This window comes from Neovison vison, chromosome 10, assembly GCF_020171115.1.
Source record: "Neovison vison isolate M4711 chromosome 10, ASM_NN_V1, whole genome shotgun sequence".
Lineage (NCBI taxonomy): Eukaryota > Metazoa > Chordata > Mammalia > Carnivora > Mustelidae > Neogale > Neogale vison.
In genome coordinates, this window is record NC_058100.1 from 4,110,859 (window position 1) to 4,136,494 (window position 25,636).

Below are 25,636 nucleotides of genomic sequence, written 5' to 3' on the forward strand. Positions count from 1 at the left end.
GGGAATAATGAATTATAATGTAACTATATGATGGCAACTATGGAGCTATTAAACCTCTAATGTTATGACATTGAAAAATATGATGGACAGGCAGGTCATAATATTTCAAAATTAAAAAGAAAGGAAGAAATAAACAATGAAAGGAAACCCATGGAATGGTACACACATCATTAGAAATGGATTGGAAATAAATACACTGAAATGCTAATAATACTCTTTTCTGGATAATGAATGGAGAATCTTAAATGATTTTTCCTTTTGTCCTCTTTATATAATCCAGATTTTCTTAATCATTTCTCTTCAAAACATAGAGAGAAATAATTGTTAAATTCTTCTTACAGTGAGACTCAATAATAAGGTTGCAGAGAGGATCAAGGAGAAAAGGTAAACATAGTGGGTTTGAGCACCCAACAGCCAGATCCAGAGGAAATTAACATCAGTTTTAAAGGAGGATGGTAACCAGAAAAAGAAAACCTTTCTGAACAGTGCTGGAAGTGGCGTGGCATGTGAGACACTCATCTTGGACTCAACATCTAGGAGAGCCCCAAAGAAACTCAGTGATCAAGACGAACATGATTTTAATGCAATATCTTTTTTAAAAAACAAGTGCAAAATTCCATGATGAACAAGATATTAAAGTTTTAAATAGAGACAGGCTCAATTCTGCCTATTGCCACAATGGGATGCAGCTAAATGAGGGCAAATTTTGGAATTTCCTTACTAAGGATTTTGAAGAATAGAAACATATAAAATATGTTCAAAATATAGGGGGAAATGGAGAGCAAAATATGTGTTCATTTTCCTTTGATATGTGGTGATAGGCTAGTCTTGAAACAACTGCTATTTAACTGAGATTCATGATGTGTTACTGAACAAGATAAAACCCCAATCTTATGTAACTGGAAAATCAATCCCTACCTCTGCCAAGGGGGATGAGAAGATAAGCAAGGATAGAGAAGAAAAAAGATTGAATTGAGCTCGTGCGTTCCTTTCTGCACTCATCACCCCCTCAGGAAAACGAGGGCTCACCAAGAGGGCAACGATCTGATGAATGTTAACACCAGGATAGTAAGGTCATGACAACAGAAACAAAATGGCAGCCTACTTCTATGGAATCCATGTCACCAAGAAGAAAAATATTTTATACCACTTGCTGTTTTCTTGGATTCTGGATCTTTAGCCAAAAATATCTCTCTACCCTGAAAAAAAAAAAGTTAAAATATTTCATTGTAAAGAAATGATAATGATGTTCTGCTTAGACCTGACAAGCAATCCTGGGCAAGGGGTTAATCCTACTCATTTCATTATTCAAGTCTTTCCAATGGGAAGCAAGCTGGGAAAGCCTATGTGCTTGGTGGTTTTAAGTCCTTTAATATAATGGAGTCGCAGGACCTTAGCACTAGGAGGTAATTTTAAAAGCAAACATTCCTCAAAAATAGTCCCCCAAATTCTGCTTCAGTCCTTCCAATGATTGGAAATTAATTATCTTACAAGTTAGCATCCCCTTCTTTTTTTTTTTAATATACCGAGTTTACTTAAAAAATAAAACGAAGATTTTATATTATAAAAATGCTTTCAGGGAAAAACAGCCATCTGTACAAAAGGGTATAAATGGGAAAGTTGTTTTTCTCTTCCTATGCTTTGCATTCTCTGGTCCGGGGGTAAACATGACTCATGTCTTTGTGTCTTTTTAAATTTTCTGTCTAGAAATTTTCTAACTACAATTGTGCATATTTCTGTATCATTTTAATGTTACACAAATGAAACCGTACATACCAAATCACAACTAGCTTTTTTCACTTACTAATATATCTTGAATATCCTCGTAACAGTGCAATAGAGCTATCTCTTTATGACCAGCAGCACACACTCCCCCATACAGATCCATATAGATATACTATCATCAACTCTATTGTTGAGTAACCTTAATTCTTAGAAAACATCACTTTCTATTGACTCAACCTCTGTCTCCCTGTGACTTGTCACCTCCCCATATTATCCTACCTTCTATTTCCTTTTCAGTTTGGTAGTGGAAGATTATTATCTTGTCCCTGCTAAATTTTGTGTCCTTGAATCCGTTACCACAGCAAGATGAGCATGCAGAAATATAATATTAATGGCATGAGAATCAATACAACCAAAAAATAATGAAAAACTTGGAGGAAAAATACTAAGAATTTAGAAAACACACATTGTATCCCATTTTCACTTACTTCTGCCCACAAACAGTCACTGCTTCTGACCTTGGAAAAAGGAAGAAGGAATCACTTTCCAGATAGTGATTTTTAAAAGTCACTGAAAGGGCTGAATCTATTCAGAGGAAGCTGGTAAAAACACCTTGTGTTCAAGAGCCATTTACAAGGGAAGCTAAAACCTACAAAGTAAGGAAAATTCAGCTTTCTACAGTATCAGAGAAAACCTCAAATCATTGCTGTATTTCTTGAAGTTGAGATTGGTCCTTGGTTCTTTTGGCTTGAGAAGTAGCCCAGGAAAAAATGCCATTGCTTAACCTCCGGATTTTAGGAGCTTTGTATATTTATTTTCCCCAAGAGAAGGTAATCCCTCATGCCAGGTCTCCTGGGACCATCCTTATGAAAATCCCTCTGGGGTACCAAGAGCTAAGGATGAGAGAACCCTAGGGCTTGTCTCAAGAGCTTCGTTAGGAAGTTGGGTAGCCGATAAGGGAGATACTTTTGTTTGTTTCCTCACTGTTGGGGACTTTTAGGGTTTCAGAAACCAATACTGCATTGGGGTTAGTCAATTAAAACCATGGAAACACTGGACAAGCTTACAAAGAGAAGACCCTAAATTCTAGTCCTTTAGGATCAGAGAACAGAAAACTTCCTGCAACTTATCCAGATCCAGTCAGGGTACACAGAGGGGTATGGCCGCCAGGGCTTCTCTTGTCCAGGGTTGGCCCATAGCCAGTTTCCTTAAGGCTTAGTCTAGCTCCCATCGAGGGACACCTGCTTCCCACACTTGGAAAGGCAGAGGCTGCTGCTGGGCCCATTCCTCGTGCTCCCTTTCATTCATTCTTGGATCTTGCTGGAGAGAGAATGGCACAGCAGCTCTGTGCTCTAGTTCCTTTAGTTTCTGGATCAGCGTGGCCCTCTCCATCAAGGTTCTTTGGGCACAGGGAAGATGTCTGAGGAGCCATCTCAGCTCTGCGCTGCCAAAGGGGATTGCAGTATGGGTCTTCCACCCAGACTAAGAACTTTCTTGCTAAAACCATTGTTTCCTCTTGGCTGAAAACAGTAATATGTGTTCATCATAGAAAACACAGGAAAAAAAGGGAAAAAAAGATTACATAAATCACTCATGATTTCCAGCTTGGAAATACCACACACTATTAATACCCACACTATTAATATTTTGGTGACTGATTCTCTAATTGGTTTTCTCTGCATTAAGGTGTGTGTATATGTGTGTAAATGGACACACACACATTAATGCAGAGAAAACCAATCATTAACAGCAAACATGGAATGACGTGTTTCCATGGTTCTTTCTCCTTTCCAATAGTATGAGGTCATACCATACAAACTTCCTTACCTCCTGTTCATTTGTCCTCTTAGCCATGGATTGTGAGCCTTTCCCATGTAAGCATTTTCCCAACCTATCACTGTTAAATAGCCGCCTTGCCTTCCCTCTGGTATGTGTAGTGTGGTGTCAGGGTTCAGACGGTCACTGTGCATTGCAATCGGTTGTGGAATCTTCAAAGGCTCTTGGAGCCCACATCGGGGTTCCTCAACAGTGGTACTGTTGTTCTCAGTGGCCTGATACGTTTTATGGTGTGGTGGGGGGAAGGGTGTCCCGCCTGTTATAAGACAGAGCTCCCCTGGCCTCCACCCTCGAGGTGCCCCCAGCATCCTCTTCGCTTCCTGCAGCATATGAGGGGAAAACAAAAATGTCTCTAAGTGTGGTCCATACCTGTTGGGGGGGCAAAATGTACCTCCATCGAGCATCTGTGGCCTAGAACATTCCACCATCCTCTACCCAGTTTTTTAATTTCATGGTCATGTTGAAGAACCAGGTCAAAACCTCACCTTCAGGATATCATCCATGCCTCGGATCATTTCTCTTTCTATGCCCTGTATTTCCCAGAAATTGGAAGTCAGTTCTAAAGGCTTAATTAGATGCAAGTTAAACTTATGGAACTATATAAACTATATTGAGATATATATACTATAAACTGCATTGTACTATATATAAATTATCTGTATAACTGTGCTAAACTATATACATGCATATACACACACACACAACTTTGCATGACATCAGTAGAGTTATCAGATTTAACAAAAATATGGGATACCTTGCTAAATTTGAATTTTAAAAGAACAATAAATAATTTTCTAGAGTAATTATGTCCCAAATATTACATGAAACATACATACTAAATGTTATTCATTATTTATCTGAAATTCAAGTTTAGTGAGGCATTTTCTCTCTTATCTGGAAGCCCAATCAGGAGGTGCACACTGTTTGGTTTTCCCACCCTAAGCAATGCAAAATTGATCAGCGTTCCAGGTAGCAACAGCCTGGTGCTCTATTCAAATTGATCCCATCAATATTTCATCATTTCATCTTTTGATGACTTTTGTCTAAATCAATTTTTTATTAGAAGTTGCAAAGAATGCTTTCCTAATCATGTCCTTTCTCTTACATTTATTCTGTGAAACCGTTTGTGCACAGAAGTTTCTTTTCATCCCTTGGGGCAGGAGAGTGAGGTAGGAGTGAGTAGAGTTGGAATCCAAACTTGGTCTGTCTGATCTGGGTCGAGCATGTAGTCCCGTCTACCCGGTGGGGGACATTCACTCTCCCCGTGCTGAGGATGTGGGACCACACGCCATCATACTCCAGCAAGCCTGTGTCTCACAATCAGCCGAGACGTGAGGTGGCAGGAGGCTAGCACGGGGACGGAGGAGTGGGGTCTGCCAACGTTAGCAAACCCACAAGCGATCTTGTAATTAGAAGAAGCAAAAACTCTAGAAACAAGGGGCCAATGATGGCATCCGGAGAAGAAGAGGGTGAGGCACGTCTGAAGGGCATGCAGTGTTTCTCTGTTTCCTCTCATTCTGGCCACGAAGTCTGACTGACACACTTCAAAATAATCCATGCAGCCAGTACGCGGCCAGCAATGTCCTAGAAAATCAAATCGCTTGTGGTTTCTGAAAGAACTGGACTTGCTGCCACAAAGACACTATGAAAGGCAGGGCAGAGGAGACTCTCTCTTCCTCGGCGAGGTGACATGTGCCCAGGGTGAAGGACATCTACACACCGGAGCCAGGCGGCACAAGGGACCTCATCTTCCCTTTCATTTGTTGACTTCATTATACTGAATTTCCAGTAAATTCAATGTATAATTAAATACCCCAGGGTTACAGTAGTAGAAAGAGGATTAGAGCCTGTATCCTGCCCACATTCTGTATAGCTCAGTGGGGCTGGCATAAAAGAAAACACTCGATGATATTACCATAGGAACGAACTGAAGAGTGGGGTCTTCGGTGCTGGTTTTCCGTCGGGTGGAGGCAGAAACGGGATTCTTGGTTCTCACGAAACACTGACAGCGGTGACCGGGTTGTCTAGCGTACTCCAAACGCTCTTTAAGAGATTTCTCTCTCGTGTTAGAAAATTGCCTCTGAGGAAGAGAAGGATGATTTATTAGGTTACAACATCATCATAGAAATAATCCACGAGTTAATCGATCCTCTAATAAACATGTATGGAAGGTCTACATGCGCCCTGCACTGTGCTGAGTGCCGGGAGAAACAACGAATCACACACATACCATATGTGACAAGGAACCAGACAGAAAGATGTGACTTTCATAGATCGTGATGCTTTCTTTGATGGGATAAGAACAGAGTAACAGGGTACTGGTAAGTAATCTTCCGACATGCTTTTTAATATACTAAATTGCTTATATCCACCAGGAAGCAAAAGCCACGAAGGTACACCTGGTCTGGTCTATTTACCATGAAACATGGATGAATTAGCCTTTGGAGTTAGCTAGTGGGTTTGCGTGGTGTCTCAGAGACTGGTCAGCTCCCGTGAGTTTGCCGCTGAGCTGTGGGCTTGCACGGCGAAGACGCGAAGCCTGGACCACGGGGCCACACCAAGATTTCTGAATGAGCAAGTTCCCTGGCTGGTCTCGGTTCCCCGGCCTGATGATGCAGGTGCACTCAGCACTCCGAACCGCTCTCAGCCTTGAAACGTTCTTCAGCCTGGATTTTGTGACACTTGGATTGCGGTGTTTCTCCCAAACAGAAGCTTGCCGGCCGTGGAGCCAACGGTGTGCACCTGCCTGTCTGTGCTGCAGACCGGACGTCGAGTGTCGCTGAATGTGGTGACTCCCTGAACGCGAGGCTGAGCCAGACAACAGCGCTGTTATACCGTTTCAGTATGTGATGGACCCAGGACTTGAGGGAGACACCCACTCGCGCTTGAGCACGTCACTCTGACCGACGTCCCCCTCTTGCTCTTCCCGACGCTATGTGCCAGCTCCTTTACTCTCTCATTTCCTCAGCATCTCTCTCCCCACGCCGGACTAGAATGGTTCCTCTCGGGAGCACCGGTTCTTTCAGCCTTTGCTTAGCCTGAATCTTCAGTCCCAACAAAGCAACAAGCAAACGGAACTCCTAATTCAGGTCCGTGTCGGCCGCCGATGAACGGCTTAGCAAACCCGCACAGAGCAGGCTCCGGGGCTCGGGCTTCGCACTCCCTAGCACAAGGAGTTTAAATTGATCCTCTCTAAGGTCTTTTCCTATTTTAAAGTTTTACGATGTTTTTCCCGACTTTAGGACTGAGGGTAAAAACAGACGAGGAACCTGAAGATCCCACCGGCCCCCCAAGTCACTTCTAACAGGACCATGTTTCCATCAATCCTTCCATCCGTCCCCTCTTCTGCTTTCAACTCCCTTCTTCCATTGACTTCCACCTTCCAATCTGTCGCCACCTCCGGCTTCTTCTTTCCACTGCCACCTGTGTGAGAGAGGATCACAGAAGGCGAGGGCAGGGCAGCTCCTGAACCGTCGCCTGGCCGACCGGAGAGGAGAGCCAAGGACTCGTCAGCCGGGCAGCGGGAGCCGCTGCCCTTTGGGAACCACCGCAGGGCCACACGGTCCGCCGAACTGAGCTGCCCGAACCCCTCCAATCCCGGCCGCCGGCAAACGCTTGGATGCGAGCCCCGCGGAGGACCCGACGTGGCCCAACCTTTCCATTTCACAGACGCAGCTGGGTTGAAAGGAGTCGCCACCTGTGAGGTGTGTAGGTGACACTGGCGTACTTTCTCAACGACTCTCGCGGTGGCTCCGTCCCTGCGGGGCAGCGCGCTCCCTGAACGACATCTCAGCCCGACTCCGTGACCTTTTCATTACTTCGTGTTACTAAGACCGTCTCGCTGGCTAATCAAACACAATCCTGTGTGACACGTTTTAATTTCATCACTGATGTGACGTGCTCTCCGGCGTCCGTCACCCCCCGCCGCCCCACCGCCCGCCCCCCCCCGCCCCAGCACAGAGCAGGGTCTGCGGCTGCAAGTGGCTCCGTCGGGGCTGGGAGGGGAGGGGTGGTGACCACGGCCCTGCGCCCCTTCCTTGTCCCAGCATCAGCCCCGCACGCTGTGGGGAGAGGAGAGAGGGCACAGACGAGCCGGAGTCACCCACAGTGCTGGCGTGGCCGCTCCCGTCTTGGTCGCAGCCTCTGGGCCGGCCCATGGCCGTCACCTTGTTAGAAGACACTCCATTCGGTGAGGGCCTCTTTTTGTTAATTGTCCCCGTTTCTTCAACAGAATTGACTGTTCTTTTGTCCTCGGTCAGGTGTCCAAATGTAGGTGCTCTCAGAGGGGGGCCTTGGTGCTCTTTTCAGGGCAACGTGGGTCCCGCCGTCTGCCTCTCCGGCCCACGCCCCCGAGGCTCCCTCTCCCTCGGCTGCCGTTGCAAGCAGCCGCCTCCACGGCCTGGTGTTACCGGGGCCCTCGCAGCTGCGGAGTGGCCCTGTGGGGAAGCAGGCGAGACGGTGGAAGCCCCCATTCCCCTCTGCTTGACCTGTCGAACCCGTGGGAGGGGGCTTGGCCTGGCCGCGTGAAATGGTGACAGAGCCGGCTAAGTCCCTGCACCCCCCATGCCAGAGCCAGTCACTTCTTTCCAGACTTTGCCTGCAGGGCCGGCGGCGACAGGGGCTCGCCCAGAATTGTGTTTCACAAACAGTGAGGCAAAAGACGGCCACGTGTTCTCAGCTTATTGGAGGCAGAAGGAAACACTGGAGAGTCCCGCAGGTTGTGGGAAAAGTACAGGGACAGCGCACCGAACACCTTCTCGCCCCATATTTAAGAAGGTAGCTCTTCAGACCTCTGAGTGTCTAATCCTGGCTCTGCCGTTCCCTGGGTGAGCGACCTCCCTACTTCGTGAAGAACAAGGGGGCTACGAGGCCCGCTCCACAGGGTTCCTGCGAGGCTGCGACGGGATAAAGCAATCCGACAGAGTAAGTATTTGACAAAAGTGGAGCATTATTGTGATTCCGTGTTTATTATGTTTAACTGGAACACATTCCGGTCTCCCCTTCATTCTTTCTCACTGTGGAAATCAAGACTTTTGACAAAGTCAAACATGGTGAGGGGAAGCCCCCCTTCTTGCATCCTTGTACCTACACAGTGCTCAGCCCACGGCTGGGCACACGGCAGCTGCGGGCGACAGATGCCCTACAGGTTCTGCCGCAGCCCATGGTTCTGAACTGCCAATGTTCCACTTACAATTGGTAAACCCAGAAATAACGTCAGTACGATGTGGAAGTTATTTGCCACAAGATTTTCCCTAGCAAGCGAATGTTTCCAGCCAAGGAAGGGCGCCCGCACCCAGATCTGGCGCCGCAGAGCAGGGCGTGGGCCCCAACCCCTCCACACGGAGCAGGAGTTCTGCTCGCCTCGGGGTCACCACACGCCTGTCCGCAGAGCGTCCCCTGCCTGGTTTCTCCGGCTTCTGTGCACGTTCCCCTCGCCAGCTCCTCCCACCCACCTTCCTTTGTCCTTGAAGAAGATCAAGTCCTATGGCTCCTGTTGATTTTACTCATTTATTAGAGGCTTCACTTTTTTTTTTAACTGTTTCATTTATTTAGCAGAAACTTTTATGATTATATTAGTTAGTGCTCTGGTTATAGGTTTTGCAAGATCTACCACAATATTTTTTTCCCAAAAGCCTTGTTATTTTTAGTGTGTGTTTTTGCAGATTGCAAGGACTTTTAAAAATAAACACATATGACGTTATAGCAGAAGCACCTGTGTTATGTTCAAGAACTCTTAATTGTATTCAATGAATGAAAACCATTTCTCTCATTTTGCGATTCAAGGACTTCACTCTTTCCACGACGGGCCTCTGTGTTCCCTCATTGTGTGTCTCTGCTTACTGGAATATTCCTATCAGGTAGCAAAAAGGACCCGGCACCTCCCATAAAATCCAAACCCTGTCTGGACCCCACTTCTTCCCACAGCATCATCCAACGGCAAAACTCATCGTACTTCCTTACTTCTTATTCCCTTTCCAACCACTTCAGCCTGGTTTTCACTCTTACCAGTCCCCCAAAATTGTTGTTGATAAGGTTCCAGAAATTTCCATATCGTTAGATCCAAAGAAACATTTCATTCTCTTATCTTCACTCCTCCTAGAACTCAGTGCCATCAACCATTTCCTCGAGAAGGGCTCTCTGTCCTCAGCTTTAGTGGTACGTTCTCCGAGAGTCGTCCCACCTTAGTGGGCATTTCCTCTGGTCTCTTTCTGGATCTTCCCCTCTACCCATCCTCTAAATATCGGAATTGCTCACGGCTCTGTCCTGGGACATTCTCTTTCTCTCTCCTTGGCTGATATCATCTTGTTCCACTCAATGGCTCTAAACGTAGGCCAGTGATTTTCAACTTTATGTCTTTGGTCCAGACATTTCTTCTGGTGTCCTGACCCTTAGAAGTGCCTGTTTGGCATAAACACGTTAGATATCACAAAAACCCTTCAAACTGAAGCAGCTCCAAGCTGGCACACTCGACTGTGCTCCCTCAATCTGGCACTTTCACAGTCTTCTCCATGGAAAGGATGGCATCACCAGCTACCCAGTGACTAAAGCCAGAAACTTGGGAATCCTGTCTTATGCTTCCCTCACATTCCAATCTGTCAGCGAGTCCTGGTCATACCTCCCAACAGATGCCGGAACCCCAACGACTTGTCTTCCCCTGCTCTGCGACCTCTCCAGGCCAGTCTGTCACCTGCTTCATTGTCTCCTCACCGTTTCCCAATTGCCACTTGGAAAATTTTTATCACACTCAGCTGTAGTGTATGTAGCATGTGTGTATGCAAACATGTGTGTATAGGGACGTGTGCACACATATATTGGATGACAAGCCATCGAAGCACTTAAAGGTGAATACACATGCAAATGCCTGTGTGTGTGTGTGTGTGTTCCTTTGCTCAAAGTTTGATAGACGGCTTTTCATTAACCGTCAGATAAAGTCCTCCCCCTTCCCCGTGTCCCACCAGGCTAGCACTGCTCACATTAAACACACATCTGATCTCATTTTGTGCCTCTGTCCCCCTTAATCAGTACTGTGCTTCCATCCTACTTGTCTTCTCTTAATTCCTAGAGTTTTCTAAATTCCTTCTTGTTTTGTGGACTTTGAAGTTCCTATTGCTTGAAATAGGCTTGCCCTAGCTCTTAGCTGGGTCCCTTCTATCTCATGCTGTAAGTCATTTTTGTTGAAGGCCTTCCTTAACCATCCTATCTAAATTAAATTACCCTTGTGATTCTGTATAGCAATGTTATTTACTTTTTACAAGCCTTAATTACAAGCTGTTCCTATTTTATTTGTTTACTTGTTTAATGTCTATCTTTTCCAACGGAGCCTTCCCTCCGTGAGGGAAGAAATCTGGTGCCTCCAGTTCTCATTCATGTTACCAGCATATTACAGGATGCTTAGCACATAAATGTTCGTTGAACAAATAAAGAAAGGAATACATATGATGGATAATGCTTTTGCACTAAAACAAAATTCTGTGTGTGTTGGGTTTCGTGGTAGAATGATCAAGAATCAGTTCTGTATCTCTTTTTATGTCATTCCCGTATTCGGTTATAATAATGCAGATTCAGAAATCGCCTGTTTGGAAAAGTATATTGTGCAAAATGATATTTATACACTCTAAGACATTGTTCACTCTGGGAAATTGGGGCATATGATAACCAAAACTCTACCAATAATCTATGTTCAAAATCTGACCCTTGATAAGTATACCTAGTACATAGTTCCCTTTTTCTTTTAAAGACACAAATAATAGTCATGGAACACTACACCAAAACCTAATGATGTACTGTATGGTGACTAACATAATTTTTTAAAAAAGGAATAAAGAGGCATAAAACTTGTAAAAAATGAACATTTTGAGATTATTGAAATATACAGTAAATTGGTATATGTAATTTAGGAATTGAGAATATAAAACATTATTTATTTGTGATTTTATTTTCCTTCTAATTAACTGTTGCTCCACGGGTCATGGGAAGAGAGGCTTTTCTCCGTGTATCTCTCTGCAACATGACTGAGGCATGAGCTGTGATAGAAACAGACTCATGGGGCACCTGGGTAGCTCAGTGGCATGAGCGAAACGAGGGGCAGAGAGAGAAGCAGACTCCCACTGGGCAGGGACCCTGAAGCGGGGCTCGATCCCAGGACCCTGAGATCGTGCCTGAGCCGAAGGCAGACACTTCACTGAGTCTCCCAGGCGCCCCCATCCTGAATGTTCTGACACCAAATCTCTTTCCAATATTCAGTCCACTGTTCCTATCCCTTTTCAGACCAGACATTCTACTTTTGGGTCCAACACTGGAGGTCCAACCCAAAGTCCTCCAGTGTTTTCTTGAACCTCGTGAAAATTTTGTCTTTTTGGAAGGAAAGGACAATTTCTCTGGAAACTGCCCCATTTTAAGTTACGTATCTCACTTCCATCTGGCCTTCTTCTCTTCTTCAAAAGCCAGTCGAGTGCTTCTCAATCCTATCAGACCCCACCTTGTGCTATGTATCTGGGAACACTCTCCTTGCTCTCCTGACTCAGAATGTACACGTCATGGACTCACCCAGCAGAGGTGAAGTTGGGGGGCTTATAGGAAGTTAGACCTCATGACCCCTTACTGGCGTGGGCCCCTCCAAAGTCCTGAAGGAGGTCATATGTTTTTGTAAAATTTACAGAAGTCAGATACATTTTTAAATATTTTATTTATTTATTTGACAGACAGAGATCACAAGTAAGCAGAGAGGCAGGCAGAGAGAGAGGAGGAAGCAGGCTCCCTGCTGAGCAGAGAGCCCGATGCGGGGCTTGATCCCAGGACCCTGAGATCATGACCTGAGCCGAAGGCAGAGGCTTAGCCCACTGAGCCACACTGGTGCCCCATAAAACTTTTTTTTTTAAAGATTTTATTTATTTATTTGACAGAGATCACAAGTAGGCAGAGAGGCAGGCAGAGAGAATGGAAAGGAAGCAGGTTCCCTGCTGAGCAGAGAGCCTGATGTGGGGCTCCATCCCAGGACCCTGGGATCATGACCTGAGCCAAAGGCAGAGGCTTTAACCCACTGAGCCACCCAGGCACCCTCAGAAGTCAGATATTTTAGCCACATTTGAATGAGGTTTCCTTTCCTACTGGCACAGGAGGGTAGCTGCAGGAAAGTTCTGGAACCCAGCTAAGGAGGATGTGGGTTGAGGGTGTTCAGTCCTGGTTTAGGGTAACAGATGTGTGGAGTTCGCAGTTCCTTCCAGACGGGGTAAGTCTCAGTGAGGCCCTTTGAACCCTTGCGGTAGGAACGGCATCCAGGAAAACGCCACCAAAGAGCCAACGGTCTTGGCTTCAGGACACAAAGGTAGAGGTAGAGGGCCAGAGGTCAGGCTGCAGGGTGACCGTATCCTCCAGCACTCGGCGCTGGAAGTTGGTGGGCAACGACAGAAAACCGAGGTTGAAATATCTGGAGTCAGAAGCTAATCTTGTCAAGACACTTTCCCGAGCACCAGATGTGTGTAAAATTGTAAGCAGAGGATTTGGTTCGTTTCTGTGTCTCGTGAAAATGGGAGTTCTCTCCCTTCAGGAATATCCTCAGTAACGTGAAATACAGAATTATAAACATGCCGTGATGCTTTTGTCTTCTTGTTCATGGAAATAAAAGCAAAGCAGAATTTATCAGGATTCCCATGTTTGCAAGCCACAAACTGTAACAACACTGCAAACTGTGGGCATCTCCTAGAAACGGCTGTTTCAGAAAAAACTGCTGATCAGCAGGGGCAGGGGAAAGGATGAGTTGGACTTCTGGTTTCTCTATTAAAAATGATAACACGGCATCACTGCCCGGTGATGAGGATCAGAGAGGAGGTGGTAACGATTCGGAGGCAAAGGGAGGGACTACGGAGCGACGTCTAGCAGCAAACCGTTATTTTTTTTCTGGATTTTTATAATGTTCGTGTCATTTTTTGGCTTTTATATATTTCATCACCTGTTGTGGTATAATTTCTTGTTCTAAATAGTCATTGTAATACCGAATACTGCAGCCATAATATTCTGTCCAATTTTTAAAGGGGGGCTAAACCGTGGGACTTGTGCATCCACCTCTCCCACACACGCACAGTTAAGATAAAGAAGAAATAAAACAAAATTACTGGGGGCGCCTGGGTGGCTCAGTGGGTTAAGCCGCTGCCTTCGGCTCAGGTCATGATCTCAGGGTCCTGGGATCGAGTCCCACATCGGGCTCTCTGCTCAGCAGGGAGCCTGCTTCCTCCTCTCTCTCTGCCTGCCTCTCTGCCTACTTGTGATCTCTCTCTGTCAAATAAATAAATAAAATCTTTAAAAAAAAATTACTGTATGGTAAGAAAATGTCTCTGGGAGGTATGTGCTGGCTCCACGCCCAGCCCGAGGGGGAGGGCGAGACACTGACACAGAGATGAGGACACGCGCACTTGCTGGGGTCCGATTTGGTCCAGCCGTGAACCATCCCAGGATGCTGTTCCAGGAACAGCAAAGAATAATTTTTACAGGGGCATTACGTGGATTTTCCCCCTAGAACACCCAGCATCTAGGAAGACATGTGAAAATTCTTTGCATTTATTAGCCAGTCAGATTCAAGGCTCAAATAATGACAGAACATCTGGCTGGACATTCAAAGGTGGTGCAGAAGCAGACCGGTTCGTTCTGATGCAAGGCTGCCCCCAGTTCCGCAGGCTGCCCAGTGCCTGCCGGACGCTAAACATGGAGGCCGCACGGCCATCGCTACAGCAGCGACGCGTAGTCCCTCCACTCCGCTGCCTGAGACGCACGCGCGTGAGCACACACACACACACACACACACGCTCGCTCTCTCGCTCTCCTACTCCCTGACGGCCTTCGGCAGCGATGCCATTCCGGGAATATGATCTGAGAGGTTCAGATGATTCCCTCTGTCCTCATTTTTCAACCCCGACTCCTGCCCATCGTCACCCCCAGGAACACACTGGTCACAGCACTGTTTAGCCAGGTCCTGAAGGATTAGGGCTTCAAAAGTTGCCTATTAAAATGCAAATGTCCTTGGCCTGGCTAAGACCTCTCTGTCCTTATCTGCTAACAGCCTAAAGAGATTCCTTTCAGAGAAGGCTGTTTCCATTTTTTAACTGGGTAATTCTGTGAGGAACATAGAATAAACTGGCCAGCACTACATTTGACCTGAGGGCTGACGGCAAGATGGTTTCTCTGTGTCACAGCAGGCCTGGGAACCAACCCCCAGACTCCCAGCCCGTTCTGAGAGGGAGCTGCCCTCCGCTCTCTCGGCCTCCTGGCCTGACTGTGCAGGCTGAAGACTCGGACCCAGCTGTGCACCCCCCCACCCCGGTCCACCAATGGTGTTTCCAGCTTTTTCCCACAGACGTGCAGGAGGGTCTGTCCCTGGTGCTCTTAAGGCCAAAAGCGCCTTACAAAACCACGACACAGTGAGTCACATTTACGGCTTTACTATCTGCCAGCCTCTCTCTAGCCCTTTAACTACATCAATCATTTAATACAACACCAGGCACTGTCACCAGATCTGTTTTCCTGAGATGGGGCTCAGGCACAGAGACAGCGAGGAACTTACCAGGAGCCACACAGCGTGAGTGATTTAAGCTGAGAATGACAGTCCCCAGCCTGTTCAGGGCATACAGTCAGGGTTACACTTAATCTCTGTGAAGTATGTATAGACAAGAGTTTTAGTCTTAAAAGCTTAGTTAACTTAAAGACTTAGTTAACTTAAAGACTTGGTTTTAGTCTTTAGGCTTTAAAATTTAATGCAACAGTCTGACGTTTTATAATTTTTTTTTTTTAACACCATCATTCCCTCTGAGAACCTTCCTTAGCAGGCTTCTAATTCTGTTCTCCCCTTCTGAAGGAAAAGTCAGCTCACCTCACCTGATCTGTGTCTGTTGGAAGGCAGGAAGGCAAGTCTGAGGTCCTCTGGGTCTCCGGGCTGAAGACAACATTTATAAGCAAAGCTCCCGGTCATTTTGCTTGAGCTCACCTCGTGGCTCAGACTGCTCCCTAACTACAAGAGGCCACAAAGACCCCTTATCTGGCTGTTACGTGTCTCAAAGACAGGCAGCCCAGTCAGAGGTCCAGCCCTGAGGATATGTTGGGAGACCTCTTCAAGGACTTTCTCTGCAATTTACAGTTTCAGGGGACACCCAAGAATTGAAACACTAGTTAAGAAATCTTTTCCCCGGTCTACTGCACTTTTGTGACCCTGTACCTGACCTATACCCTTTGGCCACTGGCAACCTTTAACAGGATATCCAGTAGGACTCACCTATAAACAAATAGTAGTTCTTGCTGTATCCCTATATAAAATCCAAATACTACAGTCAACTTTGCATTTGAGCAATAGTATATTGTATTAAAATCAGATACTAGAAATACATTTTATGTCTGGTCTCCATTCAATCCATTATTTCTGTGAAAAATCCCACTGACTGTCCCTCCCATGTCAGAAAGAAGTAAGTCTCTAAAGACGGGAGGAAAAGATCATCTTCAGGATTCTTCCCTGAAGCCCCATTTTTCCTTTTTTCAGGGAGTCCTCTCTGTCCACACGCAGAGTTGTGGCTTCCATATCCCCTGCCCCATCCCCTTGTCGGTGGTACCTGCTTGGGGAGCCCTGGAAGTTTCCATTTGTTTCTTTCAGACCTATCCAAAGTAGGCAACTGTTCACATCAAAACAAGAATAAAAGAAGCCGCAAAGCCACTGCCTTTATGGTGAAAAGCCATCAGGCCACCAGCACCGACCATTGAGGACTCCTCCCTGAGCAGACAGACTCCCGTCCTGGTAGCCGGAAGACCTGACAACATCCTGGACCTTGAGAATCTGGATTAAAAGGCAAGAACCTCTCTCTCTCTCTCTTCTCTCTCTCTCTCTGAAATACACATAACGGATATGAAACCGTGCCAACAGCGCCGCGTGGCTATGGACTGCGATGTCATCTCGTGAACCCAAGAAATGAAACTGTAGCCAGAACACAGAAGTTAGCCTAGACCCATGATTGCCCACCGGTGGGTCACAGATCCCTGGGAATGCAGGCGGTCTTGGCGTGGAGCCCCCGAATCCAGGGCCTCTGTGAGCACACGGGGTAGATGGGCTGGAGGGTTATTCTGTAGAAGTGGTCGTGAGCACAGGCCGTTTAGCAAAACCACATCGTTTCAATCTTAATTCCTCCACTTAGCAGGTGCGTGCCCAGACGAGTCACCCAACTTCCCTGTGTTTTGATTTCCTCGTTCTATAACCACAGAAATTTGGTGGAACCGAAGCATATTAGTCATGTTTCACAGTCCCTATACCTTGTCCTCGGGCATGATCAGTGTTTGTGAGGCGCTCACACCGCAGCGGACTGCCACTCGGCTCTCTCGTCTTTCACATCCAGTTTCAGAGGGACCTTGCCTTGTGCTGGAGAACACGGAGAGGAAAAAGCCAATACAGCAGTCCTTCTGTCTGCTTCCAATTTTGGAGAAGGGTACAGATACCCCGAGACCCAATGGGCTGGCCCCTCCCTCCTCTGCCAGCATGTCCCAAATCGTGAAAGCTCCCGTCCAAAGCCTTTCCCTCTGGATCCAGCTGCACAGACAAACCAAACCTTGCAGGCCGGGTAGACCACAGACGGCCCTTTGGGTCTCCTTTCTCCACTGCTACTGGGAGAAGTACAAGTTAAGTTTTCCAAGACCCAGCAAAAGGTCAGAATTTGGGAATGAGACACTCTCTTTAGGATTACCCTGGCTGTCAAGCATGTGGAAAGAGGTGAGATGGAGACCCAGTCTCCTGGCCTCAGTGAGACAGTTGTTGACATGGACAGGCGGGATACACGGAACGAACAGCACGCTCCACCCAGAGAGCACGTCAAATTCAGAGGACTTGGTCTTTTGTGCAAGGTAAAGGATGTGTGGGACAGCATTGGCACATGAACGCGTGATTCCTGGGTATCAACTCGTTCCTTGGGGTACCCATGGCTGTGTCCTGTGGGAATGATTTCTTCTTCCTGATGTTGATGCTGCTAGTTTTGTAGTCGTTTTTGGTTTTGTCTTAAGGGGTGGATGCACAAGGTGCTTCAGTGTGCTTTTTGAGGTTTAATGAACTGCTTTTGTTGAATCGGTGAAATCTCGGCCCTCACAACTGCCAAAACACTACCTCCATTTCAAGGGCAGACACCGAAGCAACAACTTTGGGATGGTGCAGCAAACAAAAATGGTCTCTTTCACCCCAACACCTGTGCTCTACCCCCCAGGGGACAGGACCTCTCAGTGGGTCCCACCTTGCCTCCCGTTCAAGGAGGAGGCATTTGGATAGCACGGAGTCTTAGGAGGAAGCTCTCAGAGAGACCACATGAGTCCCAGGAAGGTGTTTATGTCTGTCGTTGTAGGATTACTTTCCTAAGGAAAGTCCCCTAAGTACCCTGGACAAGGTCTCAACCAAGTGGTGAGGTGCAGCTTCTATTCTCTTACATGGCAAGATCTCTTCCAGGATCTTGCTATTCAACCACGGCCTTCCAACAGCACCCCCAAAATGGCATCTACTCCGCTTCTTTCTCCTGCCCCCCACCCCACTGAACAACTTCTTATGTGAATTCTTCCATTATCACGCTTTCTCATCATGATAACGGAGATGAGTGAGACCACTTACGTAAACCAGACTCTGCTGGTTATCACATGGAAGTAGGTGACCAACTGCCTTAACCCAGTTGAAATGCCGCTATCTCCTTAGAGTCTGTAATAAACACTGGTAATGAAGGAGGGAAAGGTATATTCATTAAGCCTCTTCTACATAGCAGATGTGTGCGATGCATTTCATGTGTTTATTAACTTCTTATCCCTCCTACTAAAGCCATGACCCTGATGCCATTACTGTCCTATGTCACAGGTCAACCTTAATGACATAAATATGGGGAGTATTTGAATTCAGATCTTTAAATACAAACAACAAGCATTTTTCAAGATAACTTCCTGCTAACTTTAAAGATCTGCCCCTAAGCCATTGAGGGGCCTGAAACCAGTCATCGGGAGCTTCTCACTTATGAATCCTTGTAGCCCCGATTCTGTCATGCCCCCGAGGCTGGACGCTCGGGTTAGGTCTTCATGCGGGAGAACTCTATGTCTGGGTCAGTGGGCTTCCTCCTGCAGTCTGTGCAGAAACGCACGGTGACACAGAATGGGGCCTTGCTTACCTCCTCCTGCTCTGTCGACTTCAGATTTTTGGCAAGGACCAAACAGGATAAATACCACCTGTGAAAAAAGCCTTGTAAGTGGTAATGACTATAGAATTTGTGGTGCTGTCATCTCCGGCATTGTCATCAATACCGAATCCTGGGGGAAGGTGACCAGCTCCGGCCTAGAGCTAAAACACGGAATAGTCAAAGTGGTTCTGGGGGTGCTCCGAACTGGTGTAGGTTTAAAGGAAGAAGGGCGGCCATGCCAGAAGATTGGAAATGTTAAAATGGGCAATAGCTGGGGAAGGAAATAAATTATAGAATAGACCTAGATCCATATATGCTATGGTCTAACATCCGTCATCCTGAGTTGGGAGCTCCATCAAGACCCAGTGGAAGAGGAGGGGTCTCAGAATGGCCCCATTTTGGCTGCTCCAATAACGGATCTTCAGGGAATGAGATGAAAACATGTAGATCGGTGCGTTGGTGGGCCAGCAGGAAATTAGGTAATAAGAGGGATGGCAGCTTCGGAGAACCACAACCGAATTTCAGCACTCGCTGGCCCGGCACGGGAGGGCACTAGCTGGTGAAGGTGAAATTGCCCAATTTGGCACCAGACTATTATTGCCAGAGAAGGCAAACCGAGGCGCAGCTGATGAGTTAACCAGATATGATACAGAAAACATTTCCTTCTCCTTTTTGGCTTCAAGTCTCCAGTCCAGTTTGCACTTGGCAGCCGTGGAGGAGATGCCTGTTCCCATGGGAGGCCCTGTCCTGCTGTGGATGGTGTTGCTTCTCTCCTGTAAGTAGACGTTCAGGGACACTACCCCACCCCGGAGGGGCCAAGATGGATCTGGGTGGCAGCTGGGGTAGGAACATTGACAGTTTTCGTGGTGGCTTGTTCTAGGTTATATGCAAACCACAGTGCATTTCCTGGGGATTCTGTAAAGGACACAAGCTGTAGAGCAGGGCAAATTGGGCTGAGCAAGGCTTAAGGGGTAGCTAGCCCCCAAACCTGTCCTTGCCATCTCTCTGGCATCTCCCAAAGGGCAAGGGAGGGAGGACAACGGAAAGAGAAAAGTTCCTTCTCTCTCTGGGTCAGGTTCCTGAGAAGATGCTTGGCCCTTAAAACTCCACAGATGTAGACCTGACCCCTGTAACCAGACCCCTGTCCTAGAGTCCCAGAAGGCGGCGCTTGGCCACTAACTTATCTTCTCTGGACTTTTGCAGCTCCACACGGTGCGTCGGCAGGTAAGTGAGTCCCCTGTCCTTGCTCTGTCAGCCCCAACATGGCTGGGCATGGCTCCCCACCTCACTGTTCCCCTTCACCCTGTCTCCTCGGCTTTCTAGTGATTAAGCATCTGTTCCTCTCTGTCCAACCTGAGCCCCACTTCCACGCTGCCTGTCTTCCTTCTTTCCCCCATTTGATGGCTTCAAAAGAACCACCTCATTCCCCTGAGGCACCCACCTCATTACAGGCAACAGCCATGTCTGTGGAACATCTCGAGGTTTGAGAGCTGCCCAGGCACTACCACACAACCTCAGTCAGTCCCTACAACATCATCTTAGTACAGTCGCCATCTTGTAGTTGAGGCTTTTGCCCGAGTGAGAGCCTTGCTGGAGGTCTCACAGCCAGCCAAGGGCCAGTTTCTGACACAAGTCCTTTGGGTCCAAGTCTAGCTCTGTTTCTGCCCTCTTCCTCCTCACCACCTGCCACTTCCTAGGCTTTGGTTAAATCTGAACCGCATCTCTTTGTTCCTGAAAACCTATTAAGGCTGCTTCTCTCGGCGCTTCTCACTTCCTTCCAGAATTGACATGTATTTTTCACTCCATATGCATTCACAGTTAAATAGTCATAAAAATTTAGAGCTCGGAGAGACTATGTTTCATCTAGTCCAACACATTTATTCATCCATTATTCACGCATTCATCCACTCAGTAAATATTTAATGAACACGTACTCTGTACCAGCCACTGTGCTGAGCTAGGGCTGAACAGGACAGACATCGCCTCTGCCTGACCAGAGGCTGCAGTCCTCATTGGCTTGTTTGTTTTTTAATACCCCACACTCGCGTCCTATCTTTCTCCCTAGGTTGGGAGTTCTCTGGAGCCACAGCACTATTCCCTCCTTCTGTGATCCTAGGAATCAGGACAGTTTCTTATTAGTGGCCGTTCAGGGGTAGACAGACCACTGACTGAGGGACTATTGCCATGTCTGTACTCTAGAGCCTGGAAAGTTTTCTCTCCCCACCCCCCCTTACATCTCTTTCCACAATTTGATCTCCTCCAAGATATCTCGAAACCTATGGTGTCCTTGAACCCGCCATGGAATAGAATATTGAAATATGACAGTGTGACTCTTATATGCTATGAGAACAACTCCCTTGAAGTCAACTCTGCTATGTGGACCCACAACGAAAGCCTTTTGGAAAATAAAACTTCACGCTTCAACATTGTGAAAGCGTCCCCTCAGGACAGTGGGGAATACAGGTGTCGGGACAAAGAATCCAACATGAGCGATCCTGTGTACCTAGAAGTCTTCTCAGGTAAGTTCCAGCATTATGGAAAAATTGATTCCTCCATATGAGGAATGGCCCACCCAAAGATGGGGAGAGGTCAAGTCATTCCAGGGTTATGCACCGGGGTGGGACTCTAGTCTCTCACTCAAGACCTGCCCATCACTCTTCTTCCGCCCTTACTTACTCCAGCCAAGCCTTGCTTCTTTCTATGCTCTCGCCGTCCCCCACCTCCCCGCACTATCCCTCTACTCCACCTCGTCTCTCCGCTGCCTGGGGCAGGTGTGTATGATGCGTGCCAGTGGCGGGTTGGGTGTGTGAAGGTTGCAAAGAGCTGGACATCTGAAATAGAACCAAAATGTCGGATTGTGAAATTTGTTCACGATTTCCATGCACCACAACCTGGATATCAGGTTGCACTCTTGGTTTTGAAAGACATCATGTAGAATCCTCCTGACCTTCACTTTTACTGAAGAACAAACCCTACGTGTGTTTCCACTTTGTGACTCCTCCACTGCCAACGACCGGCACCACACGCTCAGACTTAGATGGTTGGTTAGTAAATGCCAGACGGACAAAGGAAGGATTTCACTGAAAGGGCAAGGTCATGGATATACTTTGCTTTATTTTTCTAATGCAAATATATTTTAAAGGATAAACACCCTTTGTATTTTCCTTGTGAGTGAAAAGAGGTGTGGTAGCATCCAGAGGCAAATCCCAGGTACGAAGTAGAGCAGCGTGCAGTAACTTATTCGTTTCCTCGGACGAGGTCCTGGAAAACTCCAGGATTGCTCTGAAATAAACTGACTGCGCAACCCAGCCAGATTTTAGTTCAAAATTCTCCTTCAGTGAGTGTGTTTCAATTCTTTTTTTTTTAAGATTTTATTTATTTATTTGACAGAGAGGGACAGAGATCATAAGTAGGCAGAGAGGCAGGCAGAGGGAGAGGGAGAAGCAAGCTCCCTGCTGAGCAGAGAGCCCGATGCAGGGCTCGATCCCAGGACCCCGAGATCATGACCCGAGCCGAAGGCAGAGGCTTAACCCACTGAGCCACCCAGGTGCCCCTGAGTGTGTTTCAGTACCTACAATGACATTAGCCAGAGAACCTGACTCTTGTATTATACAGAATCTTTGTTAACAAGTATTTGCTGAGTAACTGCCCACTCCAAGGTAACGGTATTGGGCATTAGGGATATAATGCAAAGATCAGATATGACCCCTGGCCTCCTGGAGTATGGAGCCAGGTGAGGAAGAGGACATCAGTGAGTAACTAGGCACACATCATTGAAATTGACAGTCATGTTCTGGGGGAGTTTTGGAGCCAGCTATGATTAGGGGTAGAGCTAGGGAGCCTCTAAGAGGCAAGAGGACAAAACAGACCTGCCTTTGGGGGAGGACTCCCCGGACAGGAGACTATTATTCCCCTTTAGTAACCAGAACTGGCACCGACGGAGCTGAAGGGAGCACTGGCTTTCAGGCCGCCCATGGACCGGCTCTGCAGAAACGTCAGAGTGGTCTGATGGCCCCAGACTCACTTTTCAGGAGGAGAGAGGATTGATCCGTATAGAGGACAGATTCTAAGCATTATTTTGTGTTTCCTTTTTTATTGATTTTATGAGCTAAGAAATGGGTTCATGATAAACCATGGTTTCTGCCACATGCCCTGTGAGTGACCACTTTTACCTCGTGTCTCTCCCTGTGTCCGTCTATCCGTTTGCTCTTACACAACCTAACGAATGGTCTTCAGAGTGGCTGCTCCTTCAAGCCGCTCCTGAGGAGCTGACGGAGGGTGAGTCCTTCCACATCAGGTGCCACGGCTGGAAGAATTGGAACGTCACCAAGGTGACCTACTACAGGAATGGCAAAGCCCTCAAGTACGGGTATGAAAACTTCGAAATGTCCATCCCCAACGCCACAATAAAGGATAACGGCAGTTATTACTGCACGGGCTGGATTAAGAAGCAAAATCATACCTCCGACACCATCAACATCATTGTGAAAAAGAGTGAGTTGGTAAAGGGAGGGGGGGCCCATGGTAGGGGAAAGGGGAGAGAGAGACCCCCCCATCCTGAAACGGCTGAAGTGTCCAGCAGGGGCCAGTGGGTGCACCTTGCCGAGTCCGCCGACCTGTGGGCAGGGGCCCAGGCTGTGACACACGCCCAGTCTTGGAGCCCTTATTGGTTTGCTGGCAGCAGTGACACTGGCTCACAATGTGGGGTTTCTATGAAGACTAAATGCAAATATTGGGAAGTGGACATGTAGCCTGTTAAGCGTTACCCAACCATAATGATCACAATTCCTAGCGTGCTCTCAAAGCCTCTGCTGCTCCTGGGGTGCACACTTACATTTATCAAACTGAAAGGGAGTCTCCGAGTTAAAGGAACGAAGGCTGGAAGGAGCTTGGAGATGCCACGCTGGCTGAGGAGGGCTGGGGAAGGAGACCCACGGCCAGCAGACTGGGTGCCTGAGTCGGGAGGAGGCAGAGCCTCCTGAGGAGAGCAGGCTGGTGGGCTGCCTCCACCGCCAAAGATAAAGATGCTCCTACCTACCTCCAGAGAAGAGAGGGGGCCTTTGGAATATCTGCCTTGCAAGGAGGAAATTAGAATTTTTTTTTTTTTTTTTTTGCTTGGCAGATTTGGCTCATTCTAATGCCTAAAAAAGCATGAGACTGGAAGCCAGAATGAAGTTTTAATGCCAATTTTCTGTTAACTAGTCTGAGACCCAAGTGCTATTTAATTGTTGTTGGCCTTCTGGTACCCTTATCTGCAAAGTAAAGGATCTGGCCCAGATGCCCCGTGGGGACCTTTGGAAATACTGGTGTCTGCCTCTCACCGCCTGAGATTCTGACTTACTTGGTTTGGAGGACTGGGCATTGATATTTTTTAAAAGCCCTTTCAGGTAATGGTCATGTGCAGCCTGTGCTGAAAGCTGTTGGTCGAGGTGACCTCAGGCAGGGGGGTGTTCTGGCTATAATATTCTGGGGCTCTACAGTCTAAGATAATCACAAAAATCAATGCCTTGCAAACAGAATAACAGAGCCACAGGAGAGAGGATTATTTTGAAGAAGCTCTGGTCCAGTGTCTTTGTTTCACCCGACAGGCAGGTGGTAAATGATGAACAATTCAGAAATGAGGCGGCCACCCCCACCCCAGCCCTCACTTCTCCTGTCCACCCCCAACTCATATGGGGGCACTGGTACTGTGAGCCCAAATAAAGGGTTCACCTTTCCTATGACCTTCCCCCTCCGACAGACTGGCTACAAGAGCTGTAGGCAGGGGCTATGAAGGAGATCTCAGGAGTCCCTGGGCTCCAGGAAACATGGACAGAGGTACCTAAATCTGTGGGTGTTGCTCTCTGGTCCTAGATGCCATGTCATGCTGGCGCTAGAAGACAAAGCACCAGGCGAGGTCCTTCTCTTAGGGGGATGATGTCCTGGGCCTCATTTATCAGTTCTTCATATGACTTCTGTTTCTTGTTGCATCTAGATTACCTCGACCAGAGTGTTCACCAAAGGAAAACCTCCTGGCTACAATTTCTGATCCCATTGTTGGTGGTGATTCTGTTTGCTGTGGACACAGGACTGTTTATCTTGACCCAGCAGCAGCTGACACGGATCTTGAAGACTCAGAGGACCAGAAAGAACAAAAAGCCAGATCCTGAAAAGAAATGATGTCCCTGCTTAAGAACCGTTAGCAACAACAACTTCTCTCCAGCATCAGCCATCGCTTCTCCATCGTCAGACACAGCTCCCAATGCACACAAGACGGTCTGCACTCAAGGCTTTATAGAACTGCTTCATTAAACCAACTCAAACTGATTAAGTGACATGTAATTATAAGTGCTCAATAAATGTCTGTTAAATAAGTTAAAAAAAATGAGTAGGTTCATTTATTAGCATCTGTCAGAGACAAGTACAGCCTGAATAAAAAAGTATGAAACCAGGTAACATGATGCTTCTGAGTATTTGAGGCTTGCTAGTTTCTTTTTTATTTCTAGAGGCAAGAACCATGAAGTTCTAGACTAGAGATGTCTTCTCTTAACCACTCTACATCTAGACTGGGACTACAAAGACATGGGGAGATGCTGGTGAGATTGACCATTTTTATGCTCTCACTTCAACATACCACTCATGAGCTTCTAGCTCCTTCTGGATCTGAGGCAATCTTGATCCCTAGCACTCTGGGGATGGGGCTCAGTCTAAGATTTTCCCTTTGATTGTTTTTCCTCCCAATATCTCCCAAACTTGTATCTTGAATACCCTCTTATAGCAACTGAACTAAACATCTTGGAGAAGCCCCAGCAAATAATTATCACCTAGACTCTCAGCTCTGAAAACAGAAAGATCTCAGGCAAAGACCCAGTCTTCATTCTCCCATCCCCCACCCCCCCTATGCCCATGGAGACAGTTAGACGGGGGCCTAG

The 25,636-nt window shown here is 47.1% G+C and overlaps 1 protein-coding gene across 1 annotated transcript; it reads left to right on the forward strand.

Annotated features, from left to right (window-relative positions):
• Positions 1-19,353: 19,353 nt before the first annotated feature.
• On the forward strand, positions 19,354-25,089 carry FCER1A (Fc fragment of IgE receptor Ia). The gene is given in 6 exon segments (XM_044266212.1): positions 19,354-19,405; positions 19,408-19,500; positions 19,929-19,949; positions 20,990-21,244; positions 22,962-23,219; positions 24,700-25,089. Coding segments are annotated over 6 exon segments (864 nt in total). The 3' UTR covers positions 24,885-25,089.
• The last annotated feature ends 547 nt before the right edge of the window (positions 25,090-25,636 follow it).